Genomic DNA, 15,364 nt, shown 5'->3' on the forward strand with positions numbered 1-15,364 from the left:
AACACACAGTCGCTCTTATCCCTGATGTAGGCACTACAAACACATGCACACAGACTACAACACACACACACACACACACACAAACAGGCTAAAACAGTCTCACATGAACATGACACACAGACACCCTTTCACACGCATACACACACACACAAATACTCTCTGACACCTTCACACATCCTGAGTGACACATACACACAGAAACACAGACTTGCAAACACAAATGCACTCGCCACCACTCACAGACACACACGTAGTAAGTCACAGTCTCACTCACACACACACACACACACACACTCACGCTCTCTCTCAAACCAATACTCTGACACACACACACGAATTAACACACATTGACTAGCATCAGCAAGAAGACACACGACAGCAGGGATGTGGAAAAGGTGCCTTTATTTCCATTCAAGTTGAAAAAATACATGTATTTACATTCACTGATATCAATGATATCTATTATTGATGACGGGATTATTATTGATACTATATTCAGGTCAATAGTAGTCCTCCATGTCGGCTTTGTCTCCTTGATTCTGGATCTGCTGCTGCTTCTTGTACAGGTCGGCAATCTTGAGGGAGAAAGAGGAGGGATTGAATCCAATATCCTTTAAAATCAATAACATCCTTCCTGACATAACACATAAGCACTGAAAGAAAAGCTAATTGAGTCTGGGGTTGCCTTCAGGGACAATGTGAAATCATAGCTGTTATCACAAAACAACCGAGGGATTCTTCAAAAATGTCATTAAATGCGTCGTCTATACATCACTCTATCCATCCTAATCAGTTCTATTGTTGCCTTCAGGGACAGTTTGAAATCACATTTATGACCACAACTGAATGATTGTTCCAAATGTATTTAAATGGTTAGTTACATTGTCTATCTATCCTGATCAAGTCTTATGTTGCCTTCAGAGATGGTCTGAAATCACAGTATTATTCTTTTATCGCACTACAGTGGGAAGAAAAAGCAGGTGAACCCTTCGGAATGTCTTAAATTTGCATAAATTGGTCATAAACTTTATCATCACATGAAAAATCAGAGTCTGCTTAAACTAATACATTTGTGGCGATGTGGAAAAGAGGACAAGTGTACGCTCTGCAACCAGAGGGTCGATGGTTCGTATCCCTGCCCGAGCATATGTCTTTGTTGTGTCCTGGTCAAGACACTTAACCCACATTGCTTATGAATGAATGTGGCTGAAAGTTTGTTGGTGGTCAGAGGGTCTGTAGTCGCAGAATGGCAGCCACACTTCCATCAGACTGCCCCAGGGCAGCTGTAGCTGTGGAGTGAATGAATGTTTGCAATTGATGTTTGTGCCTTGAAAAGCAGGATAAGTGGCATTAATAACACTGCCGTGAAAAGAATTATTGCCCCCTTCTCAAATTCTTTTTTTTTGCATAGTTTGCCCTCTTTAATGTTTAAGCTCATCAAACAAAATGTAAATAGACAAATATAACCAAAGTAAACATGATGGCCGACCATGCTCTTTCAGGATTTTCTGTTGAAGAGCAGAACTCATGGTTCCATCAATCACAGCAAGTTGTCCAGGTCCTGAAGCAACAAGCAGCCCCACACCATCACACTACCACCACCATGTTTGACTGTTGGTATGATGTACTTTTTCTGAAATGCTGTTTTACATTTACATCAGACGTAATGAAACACACCTTTGTAGAAGTTCAACTTTTGCCTTGTCAGTGCATAAAATATTCCCCCAAAAGTACGGTTGGACATCGTTTGAATTGGAGCGATTCCGGTTACTCATTTCGATTCCGGTTCCAAATAATTCTCAATTCCAATTCTTTTAGGAGGCTGAGTCAATAAAAGCTTGCATGGTTTAAATAAGGGGTGTCCAAATTATGGACATCCATTCTCTTAGCAGCCAGCAGCATAGGTAACTTCACACGACACCGGTGAAAACAAAAGTAAAACGAGACTGCAAGAAAAAGAGTAATGAATGGAACCAAATGTTTTGGTTGATTCCTTTACCTACCCACCGATGAGGCACAAGGTTAGTGTTTGTGATACTGTGAGACATTTAGGTGACGTTTGTCCCAATTCATTGCGATGTAAAGTTGCTAGTTTGACCTTTGGTGAAGTTTTAGCACAATGTTAAGCTTGTCATCCATCCGACTGGTTCTACTTTCTTTCCAGTATGGTAAAATATTTACATTGAATTTTTGTGTCTGTCATCAGCTCTTATGTTGGTTTGAAGACTAAATGCTAAAAACCATCAGTGCAAGAATGCAACCCACTGTTTAACTTGTCAGCTTCCTCAATGTTTGTGTGGACATATTTTATTGTTTCACACTCACCCAATTGACTTCACTGAGTTCCGTGTGGTGTAGGCTGAGGCTCGGAGCGGGAGAGTGCACGTCAGACTTCTACACATCGTGGAGGCCTCCTTTGCACAATATAATCTTATTCCAAGTGTTGCACTGGGGCGATTGCTCATCTATTTTAACAACGTTAAGACACACTTTTGGTCGCCGCCGCCATTGGGAACAAACACGCCTTCGCCCGCGTTCTTCTTCATTAGTTTCCGAGACTTTCTTCTTCGGGGTCGGCAGACTGTAGGCATCAAAACTGGGAAATCAAACATTTGAAATTTTAACGATTCCGGGAGAACCGGAATGTTAGTCCCGGTTTCAATGGGTTCTCGATTCTCTTTTGTAGGCCGGCCACTCCTGGGAAGGTTGACCACTGTTTTTTCTCCTAAAGCTTTAGAAATGGCTTTGTAGCCCTTTCCAGACTGATAGAAGTCAATTTATTTCTCATCTCTTCTTGAATTTCTTTGGATCGTGGCATTTTGCTGCAGCTGTTTCATATTTTTTGGCTGACTTCATTTTGTCTGTAAGTAATCAGGCTTGGGTGTAGTCAGTGAAAATGGACCCAAAAATGTGATCGATGCCAATTTATTTCACATCTATTCTTGAATTTCATTGGATCGCGGCATTTTCTTGCAGCTGTTTCAGATCTTTTGGCTGACTTCATTTTGTTTTGAAGTAATCAGGCTTGGGTGAAAATGAAACAAAAAAAAATAAATAAATGGGGAGGCATTGTTTGTTCGTACAGGGCCAGGCAGCTTTGAATAGTTTCTTTCCCTTTCCTAAATAAAATCACCCTTTAAAAACTGTCTTTTATGTTTACTTGGGTTATCTTTGTCTGATTTTACATTTGTTTTTCATGATCGCAAACATTAAAGTGGCGAAACTATGCAAACATATAAAAATTTGAGAAGGGGACCAATACTATTTCACAGAACTGTAAGTATGTTTTCATATTTTAAACAGAGCATAATGTAAACATTCACAGGACAGAGGAAAAATGTAACCCTTGGATTTAATAAATGGTTGACCCGCCTTTTGCAGCAATAACATCTACCAAACATTACCTGTAGTTGCAGATCAGACGTGCACAACATTCAGCAGCAATTTTGGACCATCGATCTTTATAAAACTGTTTGAGTTCAACAAGATTCCTGGGATGTCTGGTCTGAATAGGTCTCTTGAGGTCATGCCACATCACCTCAATCAAATTGAGGTCAGGAATTCCACTGTAGTTTCATCTTCTGCAGTCAGTCTGTTGTTGAATTGTTTCTGTGTTATGGATCATTGTCCTGTCGCAACATCCATCCTCGTTTGAGTTTCAACGGTTGCAACAGATGGGCTCAAGTTCTTCTGCAAAATATTTTGATAAACTTGTGAATTCATTTTTTCCATTGATGATAGCGAGCCCTCCAGGCCTTGAGGGAGAAAGCATATCCCTACCATGATGCTCCCTCCACCATGCTTCACAGTTGGGATAAGGTTTTGATATTGGTGTGCTGTGCCATTTTCCCTCCACACATGGCATGGTGTGTTCCTCCCAAACAATTTAACTTTGGTTTTCTCAGTCCACAGAATATTCTGCCAGTAGTGCTTTGGAACATCCAAGTGCTCTTCAGCAAACTTCAAACCTGCAGCGATGTTTTATTTTAAGACAGCAACAGCTTCCTCCTCGGTGTTCTCCCACAAACCTAATTCTTGTTTCACGTTTTACGTACGTTAGATTTGACAACAGAGATGGATGGCATGTGCCAGAAATTTCTGTAAGTCTTCAGCTGACACTCGAGGCTTCTCTTTTACTTCACTGAGCATTCTGCGCTTGGCTCTTACAGTCGTCTTTAGAAGATAGCCACTCAGTACTGATTACTGAACAACAGTAGTGAACTTTCTCCATTTATAGACAATTTGTCTAACGGTGGCCTGATGAAAATAAATACTTTGGGAGATACTTTTTCCTCCCTGTCCTGTGAATGTTTACAATATTTTCAGTAAAAATATGAAAACAATCAAATATCCGTGTGGTATTAGTTTAAGCGGACTGTTTATTCTTGTGATTTAGATGAAGATCAGACCACATTTTACGACTAATTTATGCAGACATTTAAGAAATTTCAAAAGGTTCACGTAGTTTTCCTCCCACAGTAAATCTCTCTCTTATAATCACTTCTCATTAATATCGGCGAGGTGTAGAAGGTGCCCTTCTATGACAGCTACCCTCAGATGGCTGGAGGATTAACACGTCCACTGAGTATATGTGAGTGCGCTATACATTACTGTGTTTCTGGTACACACTTTATTAATGAATCCGTGTAAGTGTGCTGTACATTATACTGTATGTCTAGTACACACTTTATCAATGAATATATGCAAGGGTGCTGTGTTGTGCTGTACATTATACTGTGCTTCTGGTGCACACTTTATTAGGCAGAAGGCAGCAGTAAAGCTGCTGTTATACAGCCTGTAGTAAAGCAGCCTTGCCGTTGTACTTGCATTCAACCTTGAAGTTGAAAGAAACTTAACAGGTCAGATCTTTGGGGGAGGCCACAAACAAAACGCTGCAAAGAAGGTTTGTCGTATTATCAAAAACGACCGGCCGTCGTGCGAATCACCTGAGCTCCGCTGGTGGCGTCTTCGGGCTTCTTGTCATCACGGATGCGAAGGAAGCGAGGAAAACGCAGGGAGATTCCCTTCTCTGGATCCACCTGAAAAACACAGAGGGGGGAATAAGATCAAGGGCAGTGAAATGAAGAGGAGGAAGAAGAATGAGGAACTAGGAGGGAGGAGTAAAATGAAAAGCAGGAAGTGGAGGACAAGGAGGAAGAGAAAGGAGGAGGACAAAGAAAGAGGATGAATGATGTAGAGGAGGAAAAAGAAATGAAAAGAATAGAAAATGAGGTAGGGGAAAGGGGAGGAATGATGATGAGGAAAGGAGGAAGAAAGGAGCGAGAATGAAGAGGTAGTATAACAATGAAAGACGAGGGTGGAGGAAAAGGAGGAATGGGGGGAAATTAGGAAGGAGGGAGGATAAAGATGTTGGAGGAAAGGAGGAAGAATGAGGAGTGTACCAAAAGGATGAAAATGAGGGAGGATGCGGAAGAGGAGGTAGGAAAGAGGAAGAGGAAGATGAGGGAGCAATGAGAAAGACGGAAAAGGTGAGGAAGGATAATGCAGGGAGGAAAAGGTAGACCAGGAAGACAACATGTTGGAGAACTAAGGAAGACGTGAGGAAGAAGAGGCAGGAAAGAGGAGAGAGGAAGAGAGCAATGAGGAAGATGTGGGAGGAGAAAGGAAGAGGGAGGAGGAACGAGGACAAGGAAGGAGCGGAAAGGAGGACGAGGCAGAAGGAGGAAGAGAGGAAGGAAAATAAGGAATGATGAGGAAATGAAGAGAAAGGTGGGAGGAATAAGGAAAGAAATGAGAGAAGGCGGGGAAGAGGAATGAAGTTGAGAGAGGAAGGAGAGTAAATGAGGTAGAGAAGGAAGGAGGGAGGGAGGAAGATGAAAGAGAGGCATTAAGGAAGAACAGGAAGAAAGATGAGACAGGCAGGAATGAGGAAGAGGAGGGAGAAGGAAGAGCAGATGAGGAATGGGAAAGAGGAGGAGGAAGATGAGAAAGAGGAGGACCGTGAGGGAGAATAGGAAGGAGGGAGGAGCGTGAGGGAAGAGGAGTGTGGAGGGAGGATGATGATGGTGAGGAACAGCATGCGAACTGACCATTCCCATTGCGGCCTTGTACACGGGCGACAGTGACAGGTCGGCACACTTCACCTCCCAAACCTGCACGGCATCCAGCCACACGTCGGGCTCGGCCGATTGGGCCACGTGGTAGTAGGGGCGGGGCTTGGGCAGGATGTGTTCCTGGGGGAAAACACACAATAAAGGAGGCTGGCTAAGGACACACAAATGTTGAAGATTTTGCGCTTCGAGCCAAAATGGCGGACTTCTGTTGGATTTCGAGCATGGGTTCCTGATCAGATTCAGAATCATCTTTATTGGCCAAGTACGTTAAAACACACAAGGAATTTGTCGCTGGGAGATGGAGCCACTCTCGTACTACAGCAAACAAGCAACATTGACAAAATATACATTTAGGATTAAAAAAAATAATAATAAAAAAAAAAAACTTAAGTGCGGCGAATCATTGAGCAATGTAGTGTACCAGTAACGTGGTAATGCTGATACAATACTGTGCAAATGGTGCAGAGTCCTCTAACACGCAAGTGGTGATGCTTTTGTGCGCATTTTATCGTCACAGACATGGCTATTAAATTTCATGACGATGGGCGAGGGCGGCAAGATGGGCGACTGGTTAGCACATCTGCCTCACAGTTGAGAGGACCCGGGTTCAAATCCAGCCTCGCCTGTGTGAAGTTTGCATGTTCTCCGCGTGCCTGCGTGGGTTTTCTCCGGGCACAACAATTTCCTCCCACATCCCAAAAACACGCATGGTAGGTTGATTGAAGGCTCTAAATTGCCCGTAGGTGTGAATGCAAGTGCAAATTGTTGTTTGTTTATATGTGCCCTACGATTGGCTGGCGTCCAGTTCGGGGTGTACCCTGCCTCTCACCCAAAGATAGCTGGGGTAGGCGCCAGCACGCCCGCGACCCGAGTGAGGAGAAGTGGTTTGGAAATGGATGGATTGGATGGCTGGACTATGGGTGGAACTTTTTCCAAATTCCCAGGGATCCTTGTGGATTGTTGAAAATATTTTGTCTTTATTCAAATTTTACCTTTTAAATATGGACACAAATATCGATGACCTCACAGGAAAACCAAAAATGTTTTACAAATATGAATTTATTTTTTTAAACGAGATTTATTTGTTAAAAAAACAAAAAAAACACCGTATAGGGCTGTTGAGGAAACATTTAAACAGTTTCTACTTTAATGCAAACTGGCTCATTTTCTGTTCATTTTCAGGCATGAGTTTTTTTATTTGTGCATGTTATCATGGCAGATTCATTTTTGTGACTATAGGCAAATTTTGTACTTTCTTTTTTTATATATTTCCAAGGGGCACTAAAAGTGAGACAATTGTGGATTCGCTAAAATATTTATTTTCATTTAATGTTATATATGAAATGAGACAAATACATTTCCGACTAAATGTAAAAACTCTAAAACATCTATTTTTACAAATATAAATGTAAACAGCACTGTGAATAAGTATTTGCCCACTTCTCAAATTTGTATTTTTTTGCATAGTTTCTCCACTTTAATTTTAAACATAAACAAATGTAAACATCAGACAAAGAAATCCCTAGTAAACATAAAATGCTGTTTTTAAAGGTGATTTTATTTATCTATTCAAAGCTACCTGGTCGTGTGTGAAAAAGTAATGCCGCCCTAAACCTAATAACTGTGGGCCACCCTCAGCAGCAACAACTGAAATCAAGCATTTTCATTAATTAGCAATGAGTCTTTCACATCTCTGTGGAGATCTTTTGGCCCACTCTTCCTTGCCCAATTGTTTTAATTAAAGCAACACTGGAGTGTTTTCGAGCATGAACAGCCTTTTTAAGGTCATGCCACTGCATTTCAATCAGATTCAAGTCCGACTTCGACTCAGCCACTCCAAAACCATTTTCTGTTTTTGTTTTGTTTTTTAAGCCATTCAGAAGTTGACTTGCTAGTGTGTTTTGGATTGATGTCCTAACCCTTCTCCTTCAGGATTTTCTGGTAAAGCGCATAATTCAGTGCTCCATCAATCACAGCAAGTCATCCAGGTCCTACAGTAGCGAGCAGCCCAAGACCATCACACTACCACCACCATGATTGACTGTTGCTATGCTGCTCTTTTTCTGAAATGTAACGAGACGCACACCTTCAAAAAAAGTTCCACTTTCGTCTCATCAGTCCATACAATATTCTCCCAAAAGTCTTGGGAACCATTCAGTGATTCCACTGTTCCATGTTTTCTCCATTTGTGGATAATGGCACTCACCGTGGTTCGTTGGCATTCTAAAGCTATAGAAATGGCTTTGTAACTCTTTCCGGACTGATAGATGTCAATTACTTTATTTCTCGACTTTTCTGGAACTTCTTTGGATCGTGGCTTTTTGAGATCTTTTGTCCGACTTAATTTTGTATTTCAGTGATTTCTTGACTGAACAGTTCTGTAGGTAATCATTTCACACAGAGCCAGGTAGCTTTGAATATATCTTTTTCCTTAATAAATAAAATCATTTAAAAACTGCATTTTATGTTTACTTGGGTTATCTGTGTCTGATCATTTACATTTGGTTGATGATCTTAAACATTAAAGTGGGGAAACTATGCCAAAAAAAAATGAATTTGAGAAATACTTATTCACAGCAATGTATATATCTTTAATCATGAAATTGATCTGTTCAAAAATACATTATTTTACAGTATTGGGCTGCTGAGGAATCGGTCATAAATTCTGCTTCTATGTAAAATGGCTGACTTCCGTTTGCTTTTCTGGCATGGGCTCTTGAGGCTTTGAGGGCTTTATCATCGTAGAAGTGGCTATTCAATGTTTCCAGGGCGAAACGATTTTGCACCAAAAAGGCTGAGAGAGAGGTCAAAAATAAAAAAATAAAAAACACTCACCCTGTAAAACACTATGTATTTTTAATTACGTCATTATTGTATGAAAAATAAATACATGTAATAATAATAATAAAAATAAGTTACAGTATTGGCTGCAAGCTGTTGGCCAATCAAGTCACAGCCGGGCTCCCATCAGCCTTCTTTAATCCGCCATCCATCATACTCACAAAGAGCGCTTGATTACGGAGCAGCACGCTGGGATCTGATCGAGCCGGGTGAGGACGGGGGCGAGGACTGTTCCCCCCCAAATCAGTGTGATTGCGTAACGTCAATACTTTGGAAGCGGCGTTTTTCACACGGCATTATTTCCTTGAAGTCTTCAACGACAAATATGAGTTTGTTTCAATGCGTTTTTCAGCGGTTGGTCCGGTCTGGCAAAATATCAATTCATTGGACTTTAAGCACTGCCACCTTCCACGTGGAGCAGGGTCAATCAAACCTCATCTATCAGAAAAATGTATAACTTGCTGCTCTAACTTCAACTGGAAGAGAGTCTCAGAGTCAACAAAAGTCTTCCATATCACCAGAAAACAAGATGTCAATAGTCTCTTTCTCAAAAAGAGTCGTTTGAATATGGCGAAAAATCCGGAAAGTTGGCAACAGTTACTGGAATGTAAAAATCAAGGCTTGCTGCTCTGACTGCAGCTGTCTCCAGAGTCTGAAAAAGTCCGTAACACCACCAGACAAAGTCTCTAGGTTTGCTGAGGTATTTGTGTTTGAATCAACTAAACTGAAATTTAGATGTGTGACACAGAGTCTTGCTGCTCCAACTGTAGCTGGGAGTGAGTCTCGGAGTCCACAAAATGTCTTCAACAATAACAGAAAGCTACACTATACGTCGATAGTCACTTTTTGGAAAAGAGTCACTCGGAAGTCTGAATATGGTGACAAAGCTGAAAAGTTGGAAATACAGTGTCAATGGATTTTACACACCCACAGAAAACACACACACGAAAAAGTATTGGACGCTTCTCAAATTATTATATTTTTGCATAGTATCCCCACTTTAAGATCATAAAACAAATGTAAATATCAGACAAATATAACCCAAGTGAACATAAAATGCTGTTTTTAATTGGTTATTTTATTTATTAACTAAAATATATATATATATATATATATTCAAAGTTACCTGGCCCTGTGTGAAAAAATAATTACCCCCCTTGTTAAATCTTGAATTCATTGTGGCTAATCACAATTTCTGGTTAATTTTCACTGATCACACTTTAGCGTGATTACATCCAGACCTGTTCAATCAAGAAATCAACAGAATCGGTCCCGACAAACTCAAGTCGGACAAAAGATCTAAAAAAAAAAAGCTGCAACAAAATGACGCAATCCAAAGAAATTCCCAAAAAGTTGAGAAATAAAGTAACTGTCGAGAAGGGTTACAAAAGCCATTTCTAAAGCTTTAGGATCCATAGGGATCGAACCATAGGGACAGCCATTATCTTAACATGGAGAAAACATGGAACAGTGGTGAACCTTCCTCGTTGTGGTCGGCCTACGAAGATTACCCCAAGAGAATCATCCAGGAGGCCACAAATGAACTCAGGACAACTTCTAAAGAACTGCAGGCCTCAGTTAAGGTCAGTGTTCATGACACAAAAATAAGGAAGAGACTGGGCAAAAACTGTATCCATGGCAGAGTTTCAAGGCAAAAAACACTGCTGACCAAAAAGAACATTAAAGGTCAGAGGACACAGATGTTATGGGGTCAGTTAAAATTCATATTTGCATTGTCTATACTGTATGTTATGTAATATAGGTCACTTCCAGCAAGTTGTCAACTATAGTTTAGCTAAAAATGAGTTTTTTATGACGCGTATTGAGCACTCAAGACACCGGGGTGTGGTTACTCTACCCACCGCAAGGACTACCAGAAGTGACGTTGCAATTGCCAAACACAGCGCGCTACTCTCTATACGCAATAGCGAGCAACGTGCTGGAATATGAGGAGGAGGATTTCGACGTACAGGAGCACCCAACTGAACTTGACATCGTCAAAGCGTACGTGTTTGGGGCCGATCAGGAGGTCGGAACCTGACGGTGACAACGACGAGCAGCCAAGTAGCAGCTGTACGACAGAAAAAGAGAGTGGCTACTGGGTTGATGTGACGCTATGTCAAAAGCATGTCTGTTTATACAGTCATAGCTAGAAGTAAGGGCACCCTAGGGGTGCCAATATTTTTTGCACGACTGAAATGGAGCGGAATGACCTTAAAAAGGCAGTTTATGCTTGAAAACCCTCCATTTTTGCTGAATTCAAACAAGGCAGAATGGAGTGGGTCAAAACATCTCCATAGAGATGTGAAAGACTCATTGCCAGTTACACAAAATGCTTGATTTCAGTTGTCGCTGCTGAGGATGGCCCAACAAATTATTAGGTTTAGGAGGGCATTACTTTTTCACACAGGGCTAGGTAACTTTGAATATTTTTGTTTCCATCATAAATGAAACCATCATTTAAAAACAGCATTTTAAGTTCACTTGGGGAGTTTTATATTTACATTTGCTGGATGATCTTAAACCTTAAAGTGTGTGTATATATATATATATATATATATATATATATAAACACTTATTTTATTGCCTACATTATCTTGTTCATTTGAGCATCTTAAATCGAATTTAGTGCAAAGAGTTTGAAGTTCCCGCCATTATATCTGTTGCTACAGTTTGCATTTTGTTCCCTTAATGTAGTCAATGTGAACTGAACAGTGTGCCTATGCTTACACTTTACCTTCAAGAATTTGTGGTGCTGCTCCAGATCTTCATCCTTGAAGCCAGTCCCAATCTGGGTGAGACACAGAGAAGATGTCACGACTCTAACGCTCTGATAAAAACGTCAAATTATATTTCGGTCACTGCAGTGTTACTTAGACTGGAACAAGTAGAAGAGATCACTGGTTAAGCAGGTAGTGTGCGTGTGTGTTTTGTTGCCAGCGTTGGAGACAGGAATTTACACTGCATGGTCCTTGTTTAAATACTTTACAACAACACACGCAAACACATGCACACACATATACAAGTGACAGTTCACAAACAAAGCTAAAGAAAACAAAATGTAAAGAAAAAAAATACACACACAAACACCATGCAGCTGATGCAATCCAAACAAACAGTAAACCCACAGAAGTGAAGCTGAGAGCAGCATGTATTCAACAGTTGACAGAGGCAATCGACCAAATTGTCAATGATCAATTTGTGATTGCTACGCCAAGACAGGATGCAGTAAAAAAATAAAAGAAATAAATAAATTAAAAATTTATCATGAAATCATTCAGACAATGTGATATGTAGGTCTTACAAGGTGATTTTGAGGACATGATACATTTTGAAACAATGAGTGTGGTATTAATAATATTCAGGTCAAATTAGGTTTCTGCCTAAACAGGCTACAGAAGAAATTGTAACATTTTTGGAGTGTAATGTTTCGCTAAAGTCGTAAAGTTTCAAAACTTGCACTTCATGAGTCGGTGGTATTAATTGAGGCCCAACTAGTTTCCTGCCAAAACAGGCTGCAGAAGAAATCAAAAGTTTGAATTTGCAGTCTTTATGAATATAAAAACGCATAGTAGATTGAAAACAAAAAATTAAGCTATACCAGCCAATGGCGGTATTAATTCTGGCCTAACTCGTGTGCTGCCAAAATGAGCTGCAGAATGACTTGACTCGCTAAATAGAAAAAAAAACTTGAGGTGATGATGCGCTACCATATTATAAAAGTGTAATCAGGCCCCAAATAGTTTGCTGCCTAAACGGGATGCAGAAAAAATTGCAAGTTTGATGTTGCTAAATCTTGAAGAATGTAAAAAGGCAACGTAGATTTCAAATACTTACCAGGGCGCTATTAGTGCAGGCCCAACTAGTTTGCTGCCTCAACGGGCTTCATAAGATATCCGAAAAAGGAGGTAAAAGTTGTGTACCTGTAATGGTTTAGCTAATTACCATTACACGGACCATTATAGAAAATAACAAATCGTTAGTCCCACACCTTGCAGACCGACTGGAACTCTTCATTGTCTTCGTCGTAGCAGGCCAGCAGGAAGCCGCCGTACGTCCCCGTCCTCTTGCCTTTACCCAGGTAGGCGCCGATAACGCACAGGTCCACCGTGTCACCAACGCCCTCCAGGTAATCCTTCTTTAACTGCGGAGTGATGACACATTAACGAATGGTCAAGGATGAAAAAAAGCAATGTAGGATTCCTTTCATTGAAAACTGCATGGACAGGCTAGCTCAAAAATTTGTGTGATTTTGGGGGAATTTTGGCAAAAGCATGTCAGACATGCATGTCTCCTTTAAGAATCAAAGCATCCTCCACCGTAGAGGGGGATGGGCTGAGCGGTGGCTCATCTGTTTTTGCCCACGTTTAATGATGAAATCTCAAAAGTCACAACTTACTGTTGCCCCATCTGTCTACTATATCCATTTAGAATTCAGTAATGATCGGCTCATTCTTCCACGCAAAATTCATTACAGACCACTGAAAACTAGCAAAAATCCCAAGAAAATGGTTTTCGAAGCAAAATGGATGACTTGCTGCTCATTTTTGCCCACATTCATTGGCAAAACCTCAAAGGTTTCTCAATTTACTATTGCCAAGCTGTTCACTAATCTAAGTTAGGGCGGTAACGATTTTGTATCGAAAGCGGAAATTGCAGTTTTCAAATACACGATCCTGTTTCGGCTTTGAAATGGCAGTACTGGGACACGCCATTTTAACGGTGTGCCTCCACTCCACATACAGCATATGTGGATACACACATATGTGCAATCTTATAATAATAATTATTATTATTATTATTATATTTAAGTTAGTGTAAGGCAGTACGGTGGACGACTGGTTAGCACATCTGCCTCACAGTTCTGAGGACCCGGGTTCAAATCCAGGCTCACCTGTGTGGCGTTTGCATCCCCCCCCACCCCACCCCACCCCCCACCCCCTGCATGGGTTTTCTCCGGGCACTCCGGTTTCCTCCCATATCCCAAAAAACATGGATGGTAGGTTAATTAAAGACTCTAAATTGCCCGTAGGTGTGAAAGTGAATGGTTGTTTGTCTATATGTGCCCTGCGATGGGCTGGCAACTAGTTCAGGGTGTACCCTCCCTCTCGCCCAGAGTCAGCTAGGATAGGCGCCAGTACGCCCGCGATCCTGGGTTAAGCGGCACGGAAAATGGATGGATGGAAGTTAATGTTAGTAATGCATGTTAATGATGCATTTCTCCCACAAGGCTCAAGTAGAATTAAATGCTGCTGAATCCGACGCAATCACAGCGGTTGAATGGACATCCCGTGCTACACAAAGGTACATGACTGTAACCGCGCATTATATCACGAAGAATTGGCGAATAGCGAACCCCGTCCTCCGAACATTGTGAACGTGAGCCGAAATACATGGAAGCGGCTGTGGAAGAGTTCGTTCGTGACTACGGACAATCCTAAAAGCATAACCGCATGTGAGGCTGCACGGAGCGCGCTGGGTGTGTAGCACGTGTCACGACTCCTGGGCAGAGAGTGAAACAGAAGAGAAGTTTTTTGTTTTTCCTATAAATTCTGGATTGCAGGACAGATAAGAAGTTTGTTACCTCAATGTTTACATTTTTGCAGTTTAAGGCTCAAACAGTTTCCTAAACTCCACAGTGTAGTTCAGTTCTGAGTACTTTTTAAACAGGAGCTATTTTGTTAGAGAAAATTTTCTTTGTTTTTACATATTTTGTTATCCACTTCCTGGTTTGCAGCACATCCTGGAAGACTCTTACCTCAGTGACTATTTGTATTATTATTATTTGAAGTACAATTAAGTATTCTGAACAAATAGTAAATTTTTTGCTATAATTTCTTTTTTTTTTTCTTTCAAAAATCGAATCGTGTAGGAAAACCATGGGTCAGAAATTGTAATATGTATCGAATTGTGACCTTGGTGTATTGTTACACCCCTAAACCTAGTAAAAATTCAATTATGATCATATTATTCCCGCACGCAGAATTCTTGAAAATCAGCAAAAATAACCGGAAAATTGCTGTTTTGAAGAAAAATGGCTGACTGCCTGTTCATTTTCAGATATAGTTTCTTGAGGCTTATTTGCAAGTGTTATTGCAGACAAGGCTGCTAAATTTTGGGATTACTGGCGAAACTTGAGTAGAACTTTGGTTCCACTTTTTAAAGGGATAAAAGTAATGGAGGACTCCTTTTATCATTGCTGGCTATTATAGGTCCAATATAAAGCCCGTCACGTTCTGGACCGTTAAGCCTTGTGGACGGAGGGTGTGCTCACCTTGAGCCAGTTATGGGAGCGCTTGGCGATTTCATAGGTGGCATCCTTCTCCAGAGTCTTCACCATTAGGCCTTCGCATGAGTCTGCACGCACGCACGCACATACACACGCAAGCATACATACATACATACACAAACAAACACACACACACACAGTTGTCAGTGTTTTTGAGACA

The 15,364-nt window shown here is 40.9% G+C and overlaps 1 protein-coding gene across 5 annotated transcripts in view; it reads right to left on the bottom strand.

Moving 5' to 3' along the window:
- Positions 1-385: 385 nt before the first annotated feature.
- Positions 386-15,364, bottom strand: part of lig1 (ligase I, DNA, ATP-dependent) — a 63,925-nt gene continuing 48,946 nt past the window's right edge. For all 5 annotated transcript variants that reach the window (XM_061797796.1, XM_061797795.1, XM_061797794.1 and 2 more), the window contains 6 exons: positions 15,190-15,272; positions 12,907-13,059; positions 11,653-11,706; positions 6,051-6,194; positions 4,947-5,039; positions 386-575 (listed from right to left, as the gene is read on the bottom strand). In XM_061797796.1, the coding sequence (XP_061653780.1) occupies positions 501-575; positions 4,947-5,039; positions 6,051-6,194; positions 11,653-11,706; positions 12,907-13,059; positions 15,190-15,272 (602 nt within the window). In that variant the 3' untranslated portion in view covers positions 386-500. The remainder of the gene's footprint in view (positions 576-4,946; positions 5,040-6,050; positions 6,195-11,652; positions 11,707-12,906; positions 13,060-15,189; positions 15,273-15,364) is intronic.

Source organism: Phyllopteryx taeniolatus, chromosome 14, assembly GCF_024500385.1.
Source record: "Phyllopteryx taeniolatus isolate TA_2022b chromosome 14, UOR_Ptae_1.2, whole genome shotgun sequence".
Classification (NCBI taxonomy): domain Eukaryota; kingdom Metazoa; phylum Chordata; class Actinopteri; order Syngnathiformes; family Syngnathidae; genus Phyllopteryx; species Phyllopteryx taeniolatus.